Genomic DNA, 14,136 nt, shown 5'->3' with positions numbered 1-14,136 from the left:
TTTCTCCAGAGTTTGCAAGGCTAGTCGAATGACCTGCATCTCTAGACAGTTTATGGACCACTTCTATGAAAACGTCCACTGGCCTTGGACTACATGCCAGCAATAATGTCCTCACCAGCCATAAAGACTGGCATCAGTCATCAAAATCACCCAATAGGAGATGTGGAGCACCACGCCTCTTGCCAGACACTCCGATCTCAGCCACCACTGTAATATTCGCCAAACTTCTACCATCCATTCCAGTAGCTTCCAAAGTGTGAATCAGTCTGTGGAGACCAGTGGGATAACAGAGCATGCTGGAGGGGACGCATATGAGCTCTCGACCAAGGGACTACTTCTATAGTTGCCGTCATGAAGCCTAGTATCTGAAGATAGTGCCATGCCATAGGCGCTGGCATCGTCAAGGAGTCAGAGATCCATTTCATAAGCTTCCGTTTGCATGGCTCAGGAATAAAGACTTTGCCCTGCACCATATTGAAGCATATTCCCAAGTACTCCAATTGTTGAACCAGCTCCAAACGACTCTTCAGGAAGTTGATGATTCAACCCACATCCTGTAACAGCTGGACCACTTGAGTCACTGCACTCTCTCCTTCCATTTTGGACATGGCCTGATCAGCCAATTGTCCAAGTAGGTAAGCACTTGAATTCCCTGTTTTCGGAGATGGGCCGCCAACTCCACCATTCCTTTGGTGAAAGTGCACGGCACCACTGCCAGCCTGAATGGAAGGGCAGAGAACTGGAAATGTCTCCCTAGCACATGGAATCTAAAAAGCCTTCTGTGAGCTGGATAAAATCAGAATATAGGAGGTAGGCTTCCAACAAATCCAAGGAGGCCAGAAACCCCCCTTGGTACGACTGCCGCAATGACTGGCCAAACAGTCTCCATGCGGAAGCATGGCATCTTCAAGGCTACATTTACTGGTTTCAGATTCAAGATAGGGCTCCATTCATCTGAATCTTTTTGGGGCACTATGAAGTATTTAAAGTTATCTGCCCAAACCCAATTCTGCAGGCAGAACAGGTTCCAGGGACCAAATGGCTAGTAGCCTGTCTACTGTAACTCAGACTGAGCACTTTTTCTTGTCACCCAGCCAACAAATCCATGAAATGATCCACCAAGAGGTAGTTGAATTTGAGTTGGTACCTGTCTCAAGATTATGTCTAGCACCCAGTGGTCCGAGCTGATATGCACCCATACCTCCCAGAACTCTGTTAGCCTTCCTCCTATCTGTGGAAATCTGGCTACAGTCCTCGCATCATTGGGATTTCTTGGAGGTCAACATTGCCCCAAGTACATTAGATAGATTGTGAGCCCACCGGGACAGACAGGGAAAAATGCTTGAGTAATTTGTAATTTATTTCTTATATACCGCTACATCCGTTAGGTTCTAAGCGGTTTACAGAAAATATACATTAAGATTAGAAATAAGAAAGGTACTTGAAAAATTCCCTTACTGTCCCGAAGGCTCACAATCTAACTAAAGTACCTGGAGGGTAATAGAGAAGTGAAAAGTAGAGTTAGAGGAAAAATAAAAATAAAATAAACATTTTAACAAGACAGCATTGATCTAAATACTTTGGAAGGTAGAAGAGAGGAGAGAAAAGAATAGAAGCATGATGAAGTGATGAAGTGGAGCAAGTAAGTTTAGGAGGAGCGATTGACGTTTCCAGAAAGGGCTTCTTCAGGGAAGAGACTTGGCCGACAGTCCCAGGATGCCTATGTCTCCTCCCCTGAGATGTTCTCCCATCCATGCATTCCCTCCCAGACACACTGCCCGTGCCCCAGCCGCTCCTAAATAAATTCATGTAAAAACACTCACAACCAAGAAGGGAGTCCAAAAAATCATTATGTATCCAAAAACAACATCCAATGTTATACAGCACTACAAACAACCATACATCAATAAATTGAGAAAATGGAGAAAAGACCTCAGTGTCTAATAGGGGTTTCTAAAAAAACATTCCACATAGACAAGCCGATCTCAAAATCACAAATTTGAGACCAACAGACACATCCTCGGTCAAAAACTCCAAGATAAGTGGAATTACCATATTTTATCGCATATAACGCGCGCGTTATATGTGGTTTTTACGTACCGCGCATACCCTTGCGCGTTGTACAAAACTTTTTTTACATAGATCCCCCCCCGACGTCCGATTCACACCCCCCCGCAGGACCGCTCGCACCCCCACAGCCTCACGACCCCCCCCCCCCCCCATCATGTAGAAGCTCCTACCGGTGTCCTGCTGCTTCCTCTTGGTGGTCCTGACACCCGACACGATCGGGGCAAGAGGGAGCTCAAGCCCTCTTGCCCCAGCCAACCGCGGCACCCCCGACACGATCGGGGCAAGAGGGAGCTCAAGCCCTCTTGCCCCCCCGACTCCCTGACACGATCGGGGCAAAAGGGAGCCCAAGCCCTCTTGCCCCACCGACTCCCCAACTCCCCGACAATATCGGGCCAGGAGGGAGCCCAAGTCCTCCTGGCCCTGGCGACCCCCCCCTCCCACTAGTTGTTCGGGCCAGGAGGGAGCCCAAACCCTCCTGGCCACAGCGACCCCCTACCCCCCCCCCCGCACTACATTACGGGCAGGAGGGATCCCAGACCCTCCTGCCCTCGACGCAAACCCCCCTCCCCCCAACGACCGCTCCCCCCAAGAACCTCCGACCGCCCCCCCCCAGCCGACCCGCGACCCCCCACGACACCCCCCACCCCCCTTCCCCGTACCTTTGTGTAGTTGGCCGGACAGACGGGAGCCAAACCCGCCTGTCCGGCAGGCAGCCAACGACGGAATGAGGCCGGATTGGCCCATCCATCCCAAAGCTCCGCCTACTTGTGGGGCCTAAGGCGCCTGGGCCAATCAGAAAAGGCCTGGGGGCGGGGGGCCTGGGGGCGGGGCCTGAGGCACGTGAAAATACGGTATGCTATAAAATATCACAGTCCTTAAATATCATCACTTATCTGAAAATGTAGTATTCCAAATGTTCTTTAATGTAGTGCTGAGATGTGGAAGCAGGAAAAACCCGCACAGTGGAGCATAAGCATAAAGCACAGCAGCTAAACATTCATCACCGCTGGCATAATATTTCTGAGCTCCCCTGGAAGAACGGTATAGAAAACTGAATAAATAAAAGGTTGGAAGTGGTCCGGAGGTCTAGTTTACCATACCTCTTGTCTTGAACCCTGCGCTACTCTCTGGGCAGAGAATCCTTCAGAGTATTGGTAAAAGCACCTGGAGCCACAAAAATTATTCCGAGTATACCCTTGAGAATTCAGAGGCAGACTGTCCAGAAGTGTCTTAGGGTGAAGATCAGCCACACTGGCCATAAGATCATCCAAACCTTTTCCAAAGAGCATCTGCCCCATAAAGGGGAATCCGCTTAAGGTGGCTTTAAAGGCCGAATCTCCCGCCCATTGTTGGATCCAAAGCATTCTGTGGGCGGAGATGGAATAAGCTGATACCTTGCTCAAAACTATGATAATGTCATATGGAGCATCCTCCATCTAATCAATCCACGCTATGATTAGCCGATAGTCGATCTGACCTCGACACATCGGACCACAGTATCAAGCAAGGATACTGAATCAGGAAATGGCAATAGAGGGCTCGAGACTGTGTGGACATTTTCTGGACTAAAACCCAAAGACGCCTTGCAGGGATCAAAGGAACTTAAGGAACTAAAGAGCGACAAAATGAAGAAACAGCCGGAAACAGAGGGCTATCCAAAGTCGAAGAAGCGGACGGAGGACGGGATAGACACACCACAGGAGGAAGGTGAACAGAACGAGGCTCGGGGACTGGCAGACCGTGAGGGGATCGACAGGAGCACCAAACCACGAGGAGAACCAAATGAGAAGGTAACCAACCGGGACTTAATTTGCCTATATACAAATGCCAGGAGCCTAAGGACAAAAATGGGAGAGCTAGAAGTTATAGCCAGTAAAGAGGACTTGGACATAATAGGAGTCACAGAGACATGGTGGTCCGAGGACAACAAATGGGATGTGGCCCTGCCAGGGTACAAACTCTATAGGAGGGACAGGACACACAAGAAGGGTGGAGGAGTAGCACTGTATATAAAGGACTCCATTCCTTCAACCAGGATGGAAACGACAGTAAGGGCGGACAGCTTGGAATCAATATGGGTTAAATTGACAGGAGGAAATGGAGCAGACATCAAATTGGGACTGTACTATCGCCCACCAGGACAGCCAGAAACAAACGACCAGGACCTGAAGGACGAATTGAGGCAGGTATGCAAACTTGGAAGTGTGGTGCTTATGGGGGATTTCAACTACCCTGGAATAGACTGGAACACTGGACACTCCAATTGCACGAGAGAAACTAAATTCCTAGAGGCAACGAGGGACTGTTACATGGAACAGCTGGTCACGGAACCAACGCGAGGGGATGCCACTCTGGACCTAATCCTCAATGGGCTAGGGGGACCCGCAAAGGAGGTGGTAGTACTAGCACCATTAGGAAACAGCGATCACAACATGATACAGTACAAACTAAACATAGGAACACAAAAGGTGAAAAGAACCACAACGACAGCACTCAACTACAGAAAAGGAAATTACGAGGCCATGAGGAAAATGGTGGGAAAAAAGCTCAGCAACAGCTCAATGAAGATGGAGACCGTAGAGGAAGCCTGGGCCCTACTCAAGGGCACGGTGCACGAGGCACAAGACCTGTACATCCCAAGATTTAGGAAAGGGTGCAAAAAGAATCGAGCTCAAAACCCGGCGTGGATAAACAATGCAGTAAAAAAGGCGATAAGTGACAAGAAATCATCTTTCAGAAAATGGAAAAAGGACCCAACAAGGGACAACCAGAAGGAGCACAAAAGGCACCAGAAAGAATGTCACCGAGAGGTTAGGAAAGCAAAAAGAGAGTATGAGGAAAGACTGGCGGGGGAAGCAAGAAACTTCAAACCATTCTTCAGGTATGTGAAGGGGAAGCAACCAGCCAGGGAGGAAGTGGGACCATTGGACGACAGAGACAGGAAAGGAGTGGTAACAGAGGAAAAAGAGATAGCTGACAGATTAAGCAAGTTCTTCTCGTCAGTCTTCACGAGAGAGGACATATCCAATATCCCAGAACCTGAGGAGATCATAAATGGAGACCACGATGAAAAGCTGGTCCAATTAGAGGCGAGCCGAGAGGATGTCCTCCGACAGATAGACAGACTGAAGAGCGACAAATCACCGGGCCCGGACGGCATCCACCCAAGGGTAATAAAGGAACTGAGAAACGAAATAGCGGAAACACTTTGCCAAATATGTAATCTATCCTTGAAAACTGGGGAGATCCCAGAGGACTGGAAATAACAAATGTCACGCCCATCTTTAAGAAGGGATCAAGAGGAGATCCGGGAAACTACAGGCCGGTGAGCTTGACCTCGGTCCCGGGAAAGATGATGGAAGCACTGGTCAAGGACACAATCTGCGAGCACATAGAAAAAAATGGACAACTGAAGGCGAGCCAGCACGGCTTCTGCAAGGGTAGGTCGTGCCTCACGAACTTACTGTACTTCTTTGAGGGAATAAACAGCCAGATGGACAAGGGGGAAGCCATAGACATCATCTACCTCGACTTCCAAAAAGCCTTCGACAAGGTACCTCACGAAAGGCTGCTTAAGAAGCTGTGGAATCACGGGGTGCAAGGGGATGTACACAGATGGATCAGACACTGGCTGGCGGGCAGAAAACAGAGGGTTGGAGTAAAAGGGCATTACTCAGACTGGCAATGGGTCACGAGCGGAGTCCCTCAGGGATCGGTGTTGGGACCACTCCTGTTCAATATATTTATCAACGACCTGGAGACGGGGACGAAATGTGAGGTCATTAAATTTGCTGATGACACCAAACTCTGTAGCAGGGTCAAAACCAAGGAGGATTGTGAAGACCTGCAGAGGGACCTGACGAGACTAGAGGAGTGGGCAAAAAAATGGCAAATGAGTTTCAATGTGGACAAATGCAAGGTCATGCATGTAGGGAAAAAGAACCCGATGTTCAGCTATAAAATGGGGGGAATATTGCTAGGGGTGAGCGACCTTGAAAAAGACCTGGGGGTGATGGTGGACGCAACATTGAAGCCATCGGCGCAATGTGCGACAGCCTCAAAGAAAGCAAACAGAATGCTGGGCATCATCAAAAAGGGTATCACAACCAGGACGAAAGAAGTCATCATGCCACTGTATCGTGCAATGGTGCGCCCGCACCTGGAATACTGTGTCCAGTACTGGTCACCGTACCTCAAGAAAGACATGGCAGTACTCGAGGGAGTCCAGAGAAGAGCGACAAAACTGATACGAGGTATGGAAAATTTTTTATACGCTGACAGGTTAAAAATGCTGGGGCTGTTCTCCCTGGAGAAGAGGAGACTTAGAGGGGACATGATAGAAACCTTCAAAATCCTGAAGGGCATAGAGAAAGTGGACAAGGACAGATTCTTCAAACTGTGGGGAACCACAAGCACTAGGGGTCACTCGGAGAAATTGAAAGGGGACAGGTTCAGAACAAATGCTAGGAAGTTCTTTTTTACCCAAAGGGTGGTAGACGCATGGAACGCTCTTCCAGAGGTTGTGATAGGCCAGACCACAGTACAGGGGTTCAAGGAAGGTTTGGATAGGTTCCTAAAGGATAAAGGGATTGAGGGGTACAGATAGAAGCAGAGGTAGGATATAAAAATGGTCAAATCACTTCACAGGTCAAAGGACCTGGTGGGCCACCGCGGGAGCGGACCACTGGGCGGGATGGACCTCTGGTCTGACCCAGTGGAGGCAACTTCTTATGTTCTTAGGTATACCTCATCGTCCGTGCCTATGAACGGCAGACTCTATCTTAAGTATTCTTGATTACTGTACTATTATATATTTAGGTGCTTATAAGAAAATTCTCAAAAGATTGAGAGTGGTTCAAAATACTGCTGTGCGCCTCATTTTTGGTTTGAAAAAAATGGGAGTATATGTTCCCTTTTTATCAGAAACTCCATTGGTTGCCGATAGAGTCCAGAATTTTGTTTAAATTTATATGTATATGTTACAAAGCAATCTTTGGTATGTCATCAGGTTATCTTGCTCCTCACTTCTCTCTGAGCCATTCTACTAAGAGTACACGTAGAGTGCATATGTTTACATATCCCTCCTTAAAATCTTATCGCTACAAGAGGTTTTTTGAGAGAACCCTTTCGTTTCAAGCCACTAAACTAAATGTATGGCTTGGAAAAATCATGTTAGAGGTTCCTTCTTATTCTGATTTTAGAAAATTGTTGTTGTTGTTTTTTTTAATAATCTTTATTCATTTTCAAACTTTCATCAAGTGTACAAATATCAAAATAAATAAACTTTGAAAAACAACAGTTGAAAATCTTCCTACAGTATTGTAAAGTGTATATATAAACTCTCATCCCTCCCGTCATCCCCATTATCACTAAAATAAACAATACAATATGAACCACTCCCCCTCCCTATAGTATATGGTGTATATTTCAATAGAAAAATGGTGTTTAATCATTACAAAAGGATGTCAATGGCTCACATATTTTAATAAAGTTCTTATAATTGTCATTTTGTACAGTTAATGATCGTTCCATTTTATACATGTGACACAATGAATTCCACCAAAAGTTACAATTAAGTCTACTATAATCTTTCCAATTATTAGTGATATTGTTAAAGACAACTTTTTAATAGGCTGATATCCTAATGCATCCTGTTTCTAACTTTTAACATTTTCTTTTATTTTCTGATGTATTTTATCTGTATTATATGTTTTAGTTCTATTGCTGTGAACCGCCTAGAACCTCTTGATCTGGCGGTATATAAGAATATTATTATTATTATGACAGGCCATGTCACAACAAAAGCAGTCTTAAAACCCAAGGCTAAGGCTTCAAACTGATGTTTGAAAGCCACATTCACTCTGCAGTCCTGTGTATCCCCCTTACTAGGAAGGAAAGTCCATTTGGTAACCTGAGCTACGGAGTCCACCTTAGGTTGGAAAGATAACTGTTGAAATTCAGGAACCATGGGAATACCACCTTGTCAGTCTTAGCTCCCTTTAAGAAGCCCTCCAGGACCTCCCAATACTCTGTAATTAGGCCAGTAAGATCCGGATATGATGGAAAAAAATTAAGTCTGCGTCTGGGAAACACTCATAAATTAAGCACTGCACCACCGCAGTCTGCAGAGACTCTAGGTTAAACTTCCTGTCCTGGTCCTAACTAATCTTGGGAACTTTTATTGTTGAACTTTCATCTGCGCTTTATTTTGTAGTTTGTTTGCATCACCTGGCTGGGTGGTAGTTTCCTCTCCACCCCCTTTTTTTCTGTTGTGTTTTTTTGTTTTGTTTTTGTAAAGCATAAAGGGGTTCATTCAAGGTTATTTTTTTGCTTCCTCTCCCAGTGGTTGTTCTTATTATCCTTTGTGAAGAGACCAGATGTAGATGGGCAGTGCTTTTTTCTTTTTTTTCTTGTTTATAGAGGTGCTGCGTCACTCTAATTGCTTTCTCACTTTATACGTTTATGTCATTTAGACAAATTCAGGGGGGCTGGATTAAAAACCTAGATCGGGCCGTAGTTTGCCAATGTCTGGCCTAAGCACTGCAGCACTTCCAAATCGGCCAGGCCGATTTTTGAAAAAAAGGAAATCAAATCGAAGTAAATTGGTGAATCGGAAATCGGGCAGCACTTCTGAAGGCATACCCATGTATTTTACAATAGTTTTTTGTGAAAGTATCCACAGTATATGAAATGCATCCATTATGTACTAAACACCAATAGATAGAATGCATCTTCCTCCCTTGTGCATTTTATACTAAATCTCTTTTGTATACAAAAATCAAGATTTTTTTTATTTAACCAATCCCATTCACAAAAATGAATATAAAAATATTTTAAAAACTTACTGTTTCTTTCCATTCTTTTGGAAAACCATAGAATAAGTAATGTCCTTGAAAACCAAATGCTGTAAAGAAAAAATAAATAGTACACTCATATCATACATGCTCCTCATGGAGGACTGAATAATATTCTAAGTTTACATTTTTATTTATTATACAACCTAGCATGCTACTGTCATAGATGCCATCTGGATTTCTGTCTAAATAGAAATATAAAAAAATTAGGTTCTTACCTTATTAATATCTTTTCTAGTAGATAGGTGTGTCACTCTGGACAGATGGGTAATATCCCAGTGCTCAATAACTGTGAAAATGGAATCCACTCCAGCTTTTGAACCCCTCCTTCACTAGAGGGCTCTGCTGTCCCCTTCAGTATGTACCAAAGCAGGCGACAGACCCATATAGAAACGCATCAGAAGGAGTGGTATAGGGAAATTCCCAAAGTACAACACTGTTCTGCTCTGAAATCATAACATTTTAAACATTGCCACTGAACAATCAAAATAGCAAAACAAACATGCCAAACAGAAACCTTTAAGGAGCTTAAATACTCTAATGTGTTATACAATAGACTAATTTTTCATACCTTTAAGGTCTTACTGACATCCAAATTTCAGGTTTGTATACAAACTTTCCAATTGAGAAAGTAGATATAGGAAATCACTGACAGAGCAGGCCTACAGAAACATAGAAACATAGAGTATGACGGCAGAAATGGGCCGAAGGCCCATCAAGTCTGCCCACTCACGAACCCTCCCTCCTTCGAGAATCCGTCTTCTAAGTATTCCTCTGGAGCGACCCCACCTGACGGTCCCATCGTCCTTTGAAGTCGAGCATTGTGATCGCTTCAACTACCTGACGTGGAAGACCATTCCATCTATCAATCACCCTTTCGGTGAAGAAGAATTTCCTGGTGTCCCCATGAAATCTTCCCCCCTTGAGTTGTTTTTTTTTTTTTATAAATCTTTATTCATTTTTATCTCTTACATCAAGTGAAGATACACATATTAAATCAATTTTTACAAAACACTTGAAATTACAATCATATAATCTTATAGAATAAGAATAAATACCCCCCCAATGATCAATACTTAATTGACAATATTATACATATATCCCATCCCAATTCAAGTATAAACTATTCATGTGCTTAAGATGTTTGATGACTAGAATAAGAAATCAATGGTCCCCATATTTTTTAAAGTTATGAAAATTTCCTTGTTGTAACACAATCAACTTTTCCATCTTATATATGTGGCAAACTGAATTCCACCAGAAGGTATAATTTAGCTTAGTATAATCTTTCCAATTTTGAGTAATCTGTTGCATGGCGACCCCCGTCAATATTAATAATAACTTATTATTATTTGCAGAAATCGGACTCTGACCTCTCATTGCTGTACCAAATAATATAGTGTCATAAGAGAGTCCAACATGATTTTCTAATAATTTATTAATTTGGGGCCAAATTAGTTTCCAAAAAGCAATTACACAGGGACAGAAAAAAATTAAATGATCTAACGTCCCAACTTCTAATCTACAATGCCAGCATCTATTGGATCTAGTGTTATCTAACTTTTGTAAACGTGTAGGGGTCCAAAAAATTCGATGTAACAAAAATAACCACTTTTGACTCATAGATGCTGACCTTGTAGACCTTAATCTCCAAGACCAAAATCGTGGCCATTGAGATGCAGAAATTGTCTGTCCAATCTCAATACTCCAAATATCCCTAAGGCCAGTTTTCTTTTTTTTATTTAAAAATCCATATAATAATTTATACCATTTTGCGGCTTGGTGTCCCAAGAAATCCGCCTGAAAGCAGAGGAATTGTAAACTATATTGAGTATTAAGACCTTTCCATTCAGGGAACCCTACCTGAATAGCCTGCTTCAATTGCAACCAGAGGAGGGCGACGAAAATGATAGAAGGCTTGCGCCAGAAGACGTATGAGGTAGAGAATGACACGGTGGCGGTTTACCCGCGGCCACCGCATTTTAGCCGCGGGTCACCCGCCGAAAACGGGGAAGAAAACTAGCAGTCGCTGCGGCGACGGGGACAAGGCCATTCACCGCCCGCGGGGCGGTGAATGGTCTTGTCCCCCGCAGTGAGGCATGAAGGATCGCGCGGTCCCCGCAGCTCACACCCGCCCGCCCAATCGATTCCAGTGTCCAGCCAGCTCTCTCCCTTCTCCTCACCCCAGTCCGCAGATCCTCCTCCTCGGCGACCCGCACGCTACCAGAGAGCCGCGCACACCCGCCGCTGCTCAGCCTCGATCTTCTGCTCTGACGCAACCGGAAACAGGAAGTTGCAGCAGAGCAGAAGATCGAACACTGAGCAGCCGCGCGTGTGCGGCTCCCTGGGAAAGCGCGCAGGTTGCCGAAAAAGAAAACCCACAAACCAAGGTGAGGAGAAGGGAGATAGCCGGCCAAACACCAGGATCGACCGGGCAGGCAGGTAGTGGCCGCGGGGACCGTGCGATCGCTAGTGTTCCCGGCTCAAATTGGAAGGAGGGAGTGAAAGGAAAAAGGCTTATATGGATGCAGCGGGGACGGTGACGGGGCGGTGAATGGGATGGCAGTGGCGGTGACGGGGCGGTGAAAGGGATGGCGGTGACGGTGACGGGGCGGTGAAGGGATCGGCGGTGACGGGGCGGTGCAGAGGATGGTGGGCCGGTGACGGGGCGGTGACGGGGACAGATTTTTTCCCCGTGTCATTCTCTAGTATGAGGAGAGACTGGAAGCCCTGAATATGTATACCCTAGAGGAAAGGAGAGACAGGGGAGATATGATTCAGACGTTCAAATACTTAAAGGGTATTAACGTAGAACAAAATCTTTTCCAGAGAAAGGAAAATGGTAAAACCAGAGGACATAATTTGAGGTTGAGGGGTGGTAGATTCAGGGGCAATGTTAGGAAATTCTACTTTACGGAAAGGGTGGTGGATGCCTGGAATGCGCTCCCAAGAGAGGTGGTGGAGAGTAAAACTGTGACTGAGTTCAAAGAAGCGTGGGATGAACACAGAAGATTTAGAATCAGAAAATAATATTAAAGATTGAACTAGGCCAGTTACTGGGCAGACTTGTACGGTCTGTGTCTGTGTATGGCCGTTTAGAGGAGGATGGGCAGGGGAGGGCTTCAATGGCTGGGAGGGTGTAGATGGGCTGGAGTAAGTCTTAACAGAGATTTCGGCAGTTGGAACCCAAGCACAATACCGGGTAAAGCTTTGGATTCTCGCCCAGAAATAGCTAAGAAGAAAAAAAAAAAAAATTTAAATTGAATCAGGTTGGGCAGACTGGATGGACCATTCGGGTCTTTATCTGCCGTCATCTACTATGTTACTATGTTTAAAATATTGTGTTTTGTTTAAGCCAAACTTATGTTGCAATTGTGAAAAACTAAGCAATGATCCATCCTATATAATAAAAGGCTAACTCGCGCATGCGCACTCCTATTGTGTGCTTCCATGATCTGTAGTTCCGTGGCCACATGAGTGCGCATGCGTGAGTCCCCAGCCTTCTTCCCAGCACCTACCTTGGCTGTCAGCAGCGGCGTCTCATCTCCTGTGGGGACCTGATGTGTGCTGTGTCCGTCCGTGGCCGCGGCTTGAGGCGTATGCGCCAGTTAGGTGCATCGGGCGACAGGAGCAGCGCTGGCGGCGGGAGGAGGGCTCATGGTCCTGCTTCCGCTGCCGCTCTTGTTCACAGCGGCCTGCACGTCGCCGACTCCCCCTCTTCCCGCAACAACCACTACTACTCCTGTTCAAAGTGGCCTGCTGAGGTTCGCGGCCGGCTGCAACGAACCTCGCAGGCCGCTCTCCACATGGTAGCACATTCCCTCTGACGCGATCGCGTCAGAGGGAACAAGCTACTAAGGTGGATAGCGGCCTGCGAGTTCGCTACAGCCAGCCGCGAACCTCAGCAGGCCGCTTTGAACAGGAGCGGCAGCGGTGGCAGGAACCATGGATGGAGGGAGGGGAAGAGGAAAAAGAAGGGCCATGGAGCAGGCAGGAAAGGGGGCTGTTTTGGTGGGAGGGTTGTGCTGAGTGCAGACAGCAATCATGGGGGGGGGAAACAGAAAGGGGCCATGGAGCAGGTAGCCATTGCAGAACAGGGGGAGAGGGAAAGGGGGCTGCTTTGGGGGGGGAGAGGTGTGCTGGGGGCAGACAGCAATCAGGTTGGGGAGGAACAGAAGGGGGCCATGGAGCAGGTAGGCATTGCAGAACAGGGGGAGAGGGAAAGGGGGCTGCTTTGGCAAGCAGGGGGGACAGGGAGACAGAAAGACGGACAGACAGGGGACCAGGGAGAGACACAGACACAAAGAATGACAGAAGACAGCGTCCAAGGAGAGAGAGACAAATTTAAAAAAAAACAGACATACAGACATCTACTCTGGCCGGCGGGAGGAAGGCAGTGCAAAGCGCTGCTGGCAGTGGCTGCCAGGAGGAGAGCTTCGAGCCGCAGAAGACTGTCCCCAAAGCCCCTGCGGAGAGTCGGGCCAACCTCTCCTTCCTCACCGACGCCGAAGAAGCTGCAGCTGGGGCAGTCGGGGGCCTCCCCTGCCGCGCCAAATACACCTAGGCCCTGCTCTCTCTCGCGCTCTGAGCACTCACGATTGGCTGAAGGGTGTCGTGCAGGTGCTGCAGATACAGGGGGCTGCTTTTGTTGGAGAGGTGTGCTGGGGGCAGACAGCTTTGCTCGGAGGGGGGGGGAAGACAGAAGGGGGCCATGGAAAGACAGTCAGAGAGAGGGAAAGGGGGCTACTTTGGGCGGAGAGATGTGCTGGAGGGCAGACAGCTTTGCTCTGCGGGGGAAGACAGAAGGGGGCCATGGAGAGACAGGGAGAAGGAAAGGGAGCTGCTTTGGAGGGAGGGGTGTGCTGGGGGGCAGACAGCTTTATCTGGGGGGGAAGACAGAAGGGGGCCATGGAGAGACAGGGAGAGGGGAAGGGGTATGCTGGGGGCAGACAGGTTTGCTCTGGGGGGGGTGGGGGAATGACACAAGGACACAGACACGAAGAATGACACACAAGAGGCCAGAGAGACAGACAGAAAGGAAGACAGACAGCCAGCGTCCAAGGAGAGACAGCCAGCATCCAAGGAGAGAGAAACAAATAAACATAGAGAGACAGACAGCGGCCAAGGGGAGAGAGAGAAAGAAAGAAAGACAGACACACACATCTATTCTAGCACCCGTTAATGTAACGGGCTTAGAGACTAATCTAATATA

The 14,136-nt window shown here is 46.9% G+C and overlaps 1 protein-coding gene across 3 annotated transcripts in view; it reads right to left on the bottom strand.

Annotated features, from left to right (window-relative positions):
- The window catches only part of LNPK (lunapark, ER junction formation factor), a 192,374-nt gene that overhangs the window by 107,534 nt on the left and 70,704 nt on the right, over positions 1-14,136 (bottom strand). For all 3 annotated transcript variants that reach the window (XM_033946157.1, XM_033946158.1, XM_033946159.1), the window contains one exon: positions 8,916-8,974. In XM_033946157.1, the coding sequence (XP_033802048.1) occupies positions 8,916-8,974 (59 nt within the window). The remainder of the gene's footprint in view (positions 1-8,915; positions 8,975-14,136) is intronic.

The sequence above is a fragment of the Geotrypetes seraphini genome, chromosome 5 (assembly GCF_902459505.1).
Source record: "Geotrypetes seraphini chromosome 5, aGeoSer1.1, whole genome shotgun sequence".
Lineage (NCBI taxonomy): Eukaryota > Metazoa > Chordata > Amphibia > Gymnophiona > Dermophiidae > Geotrypetes > Geotrypetes seraphini.
This window is presented reverse-complemented; position numbering and strand designations above follow the sequence as displayed.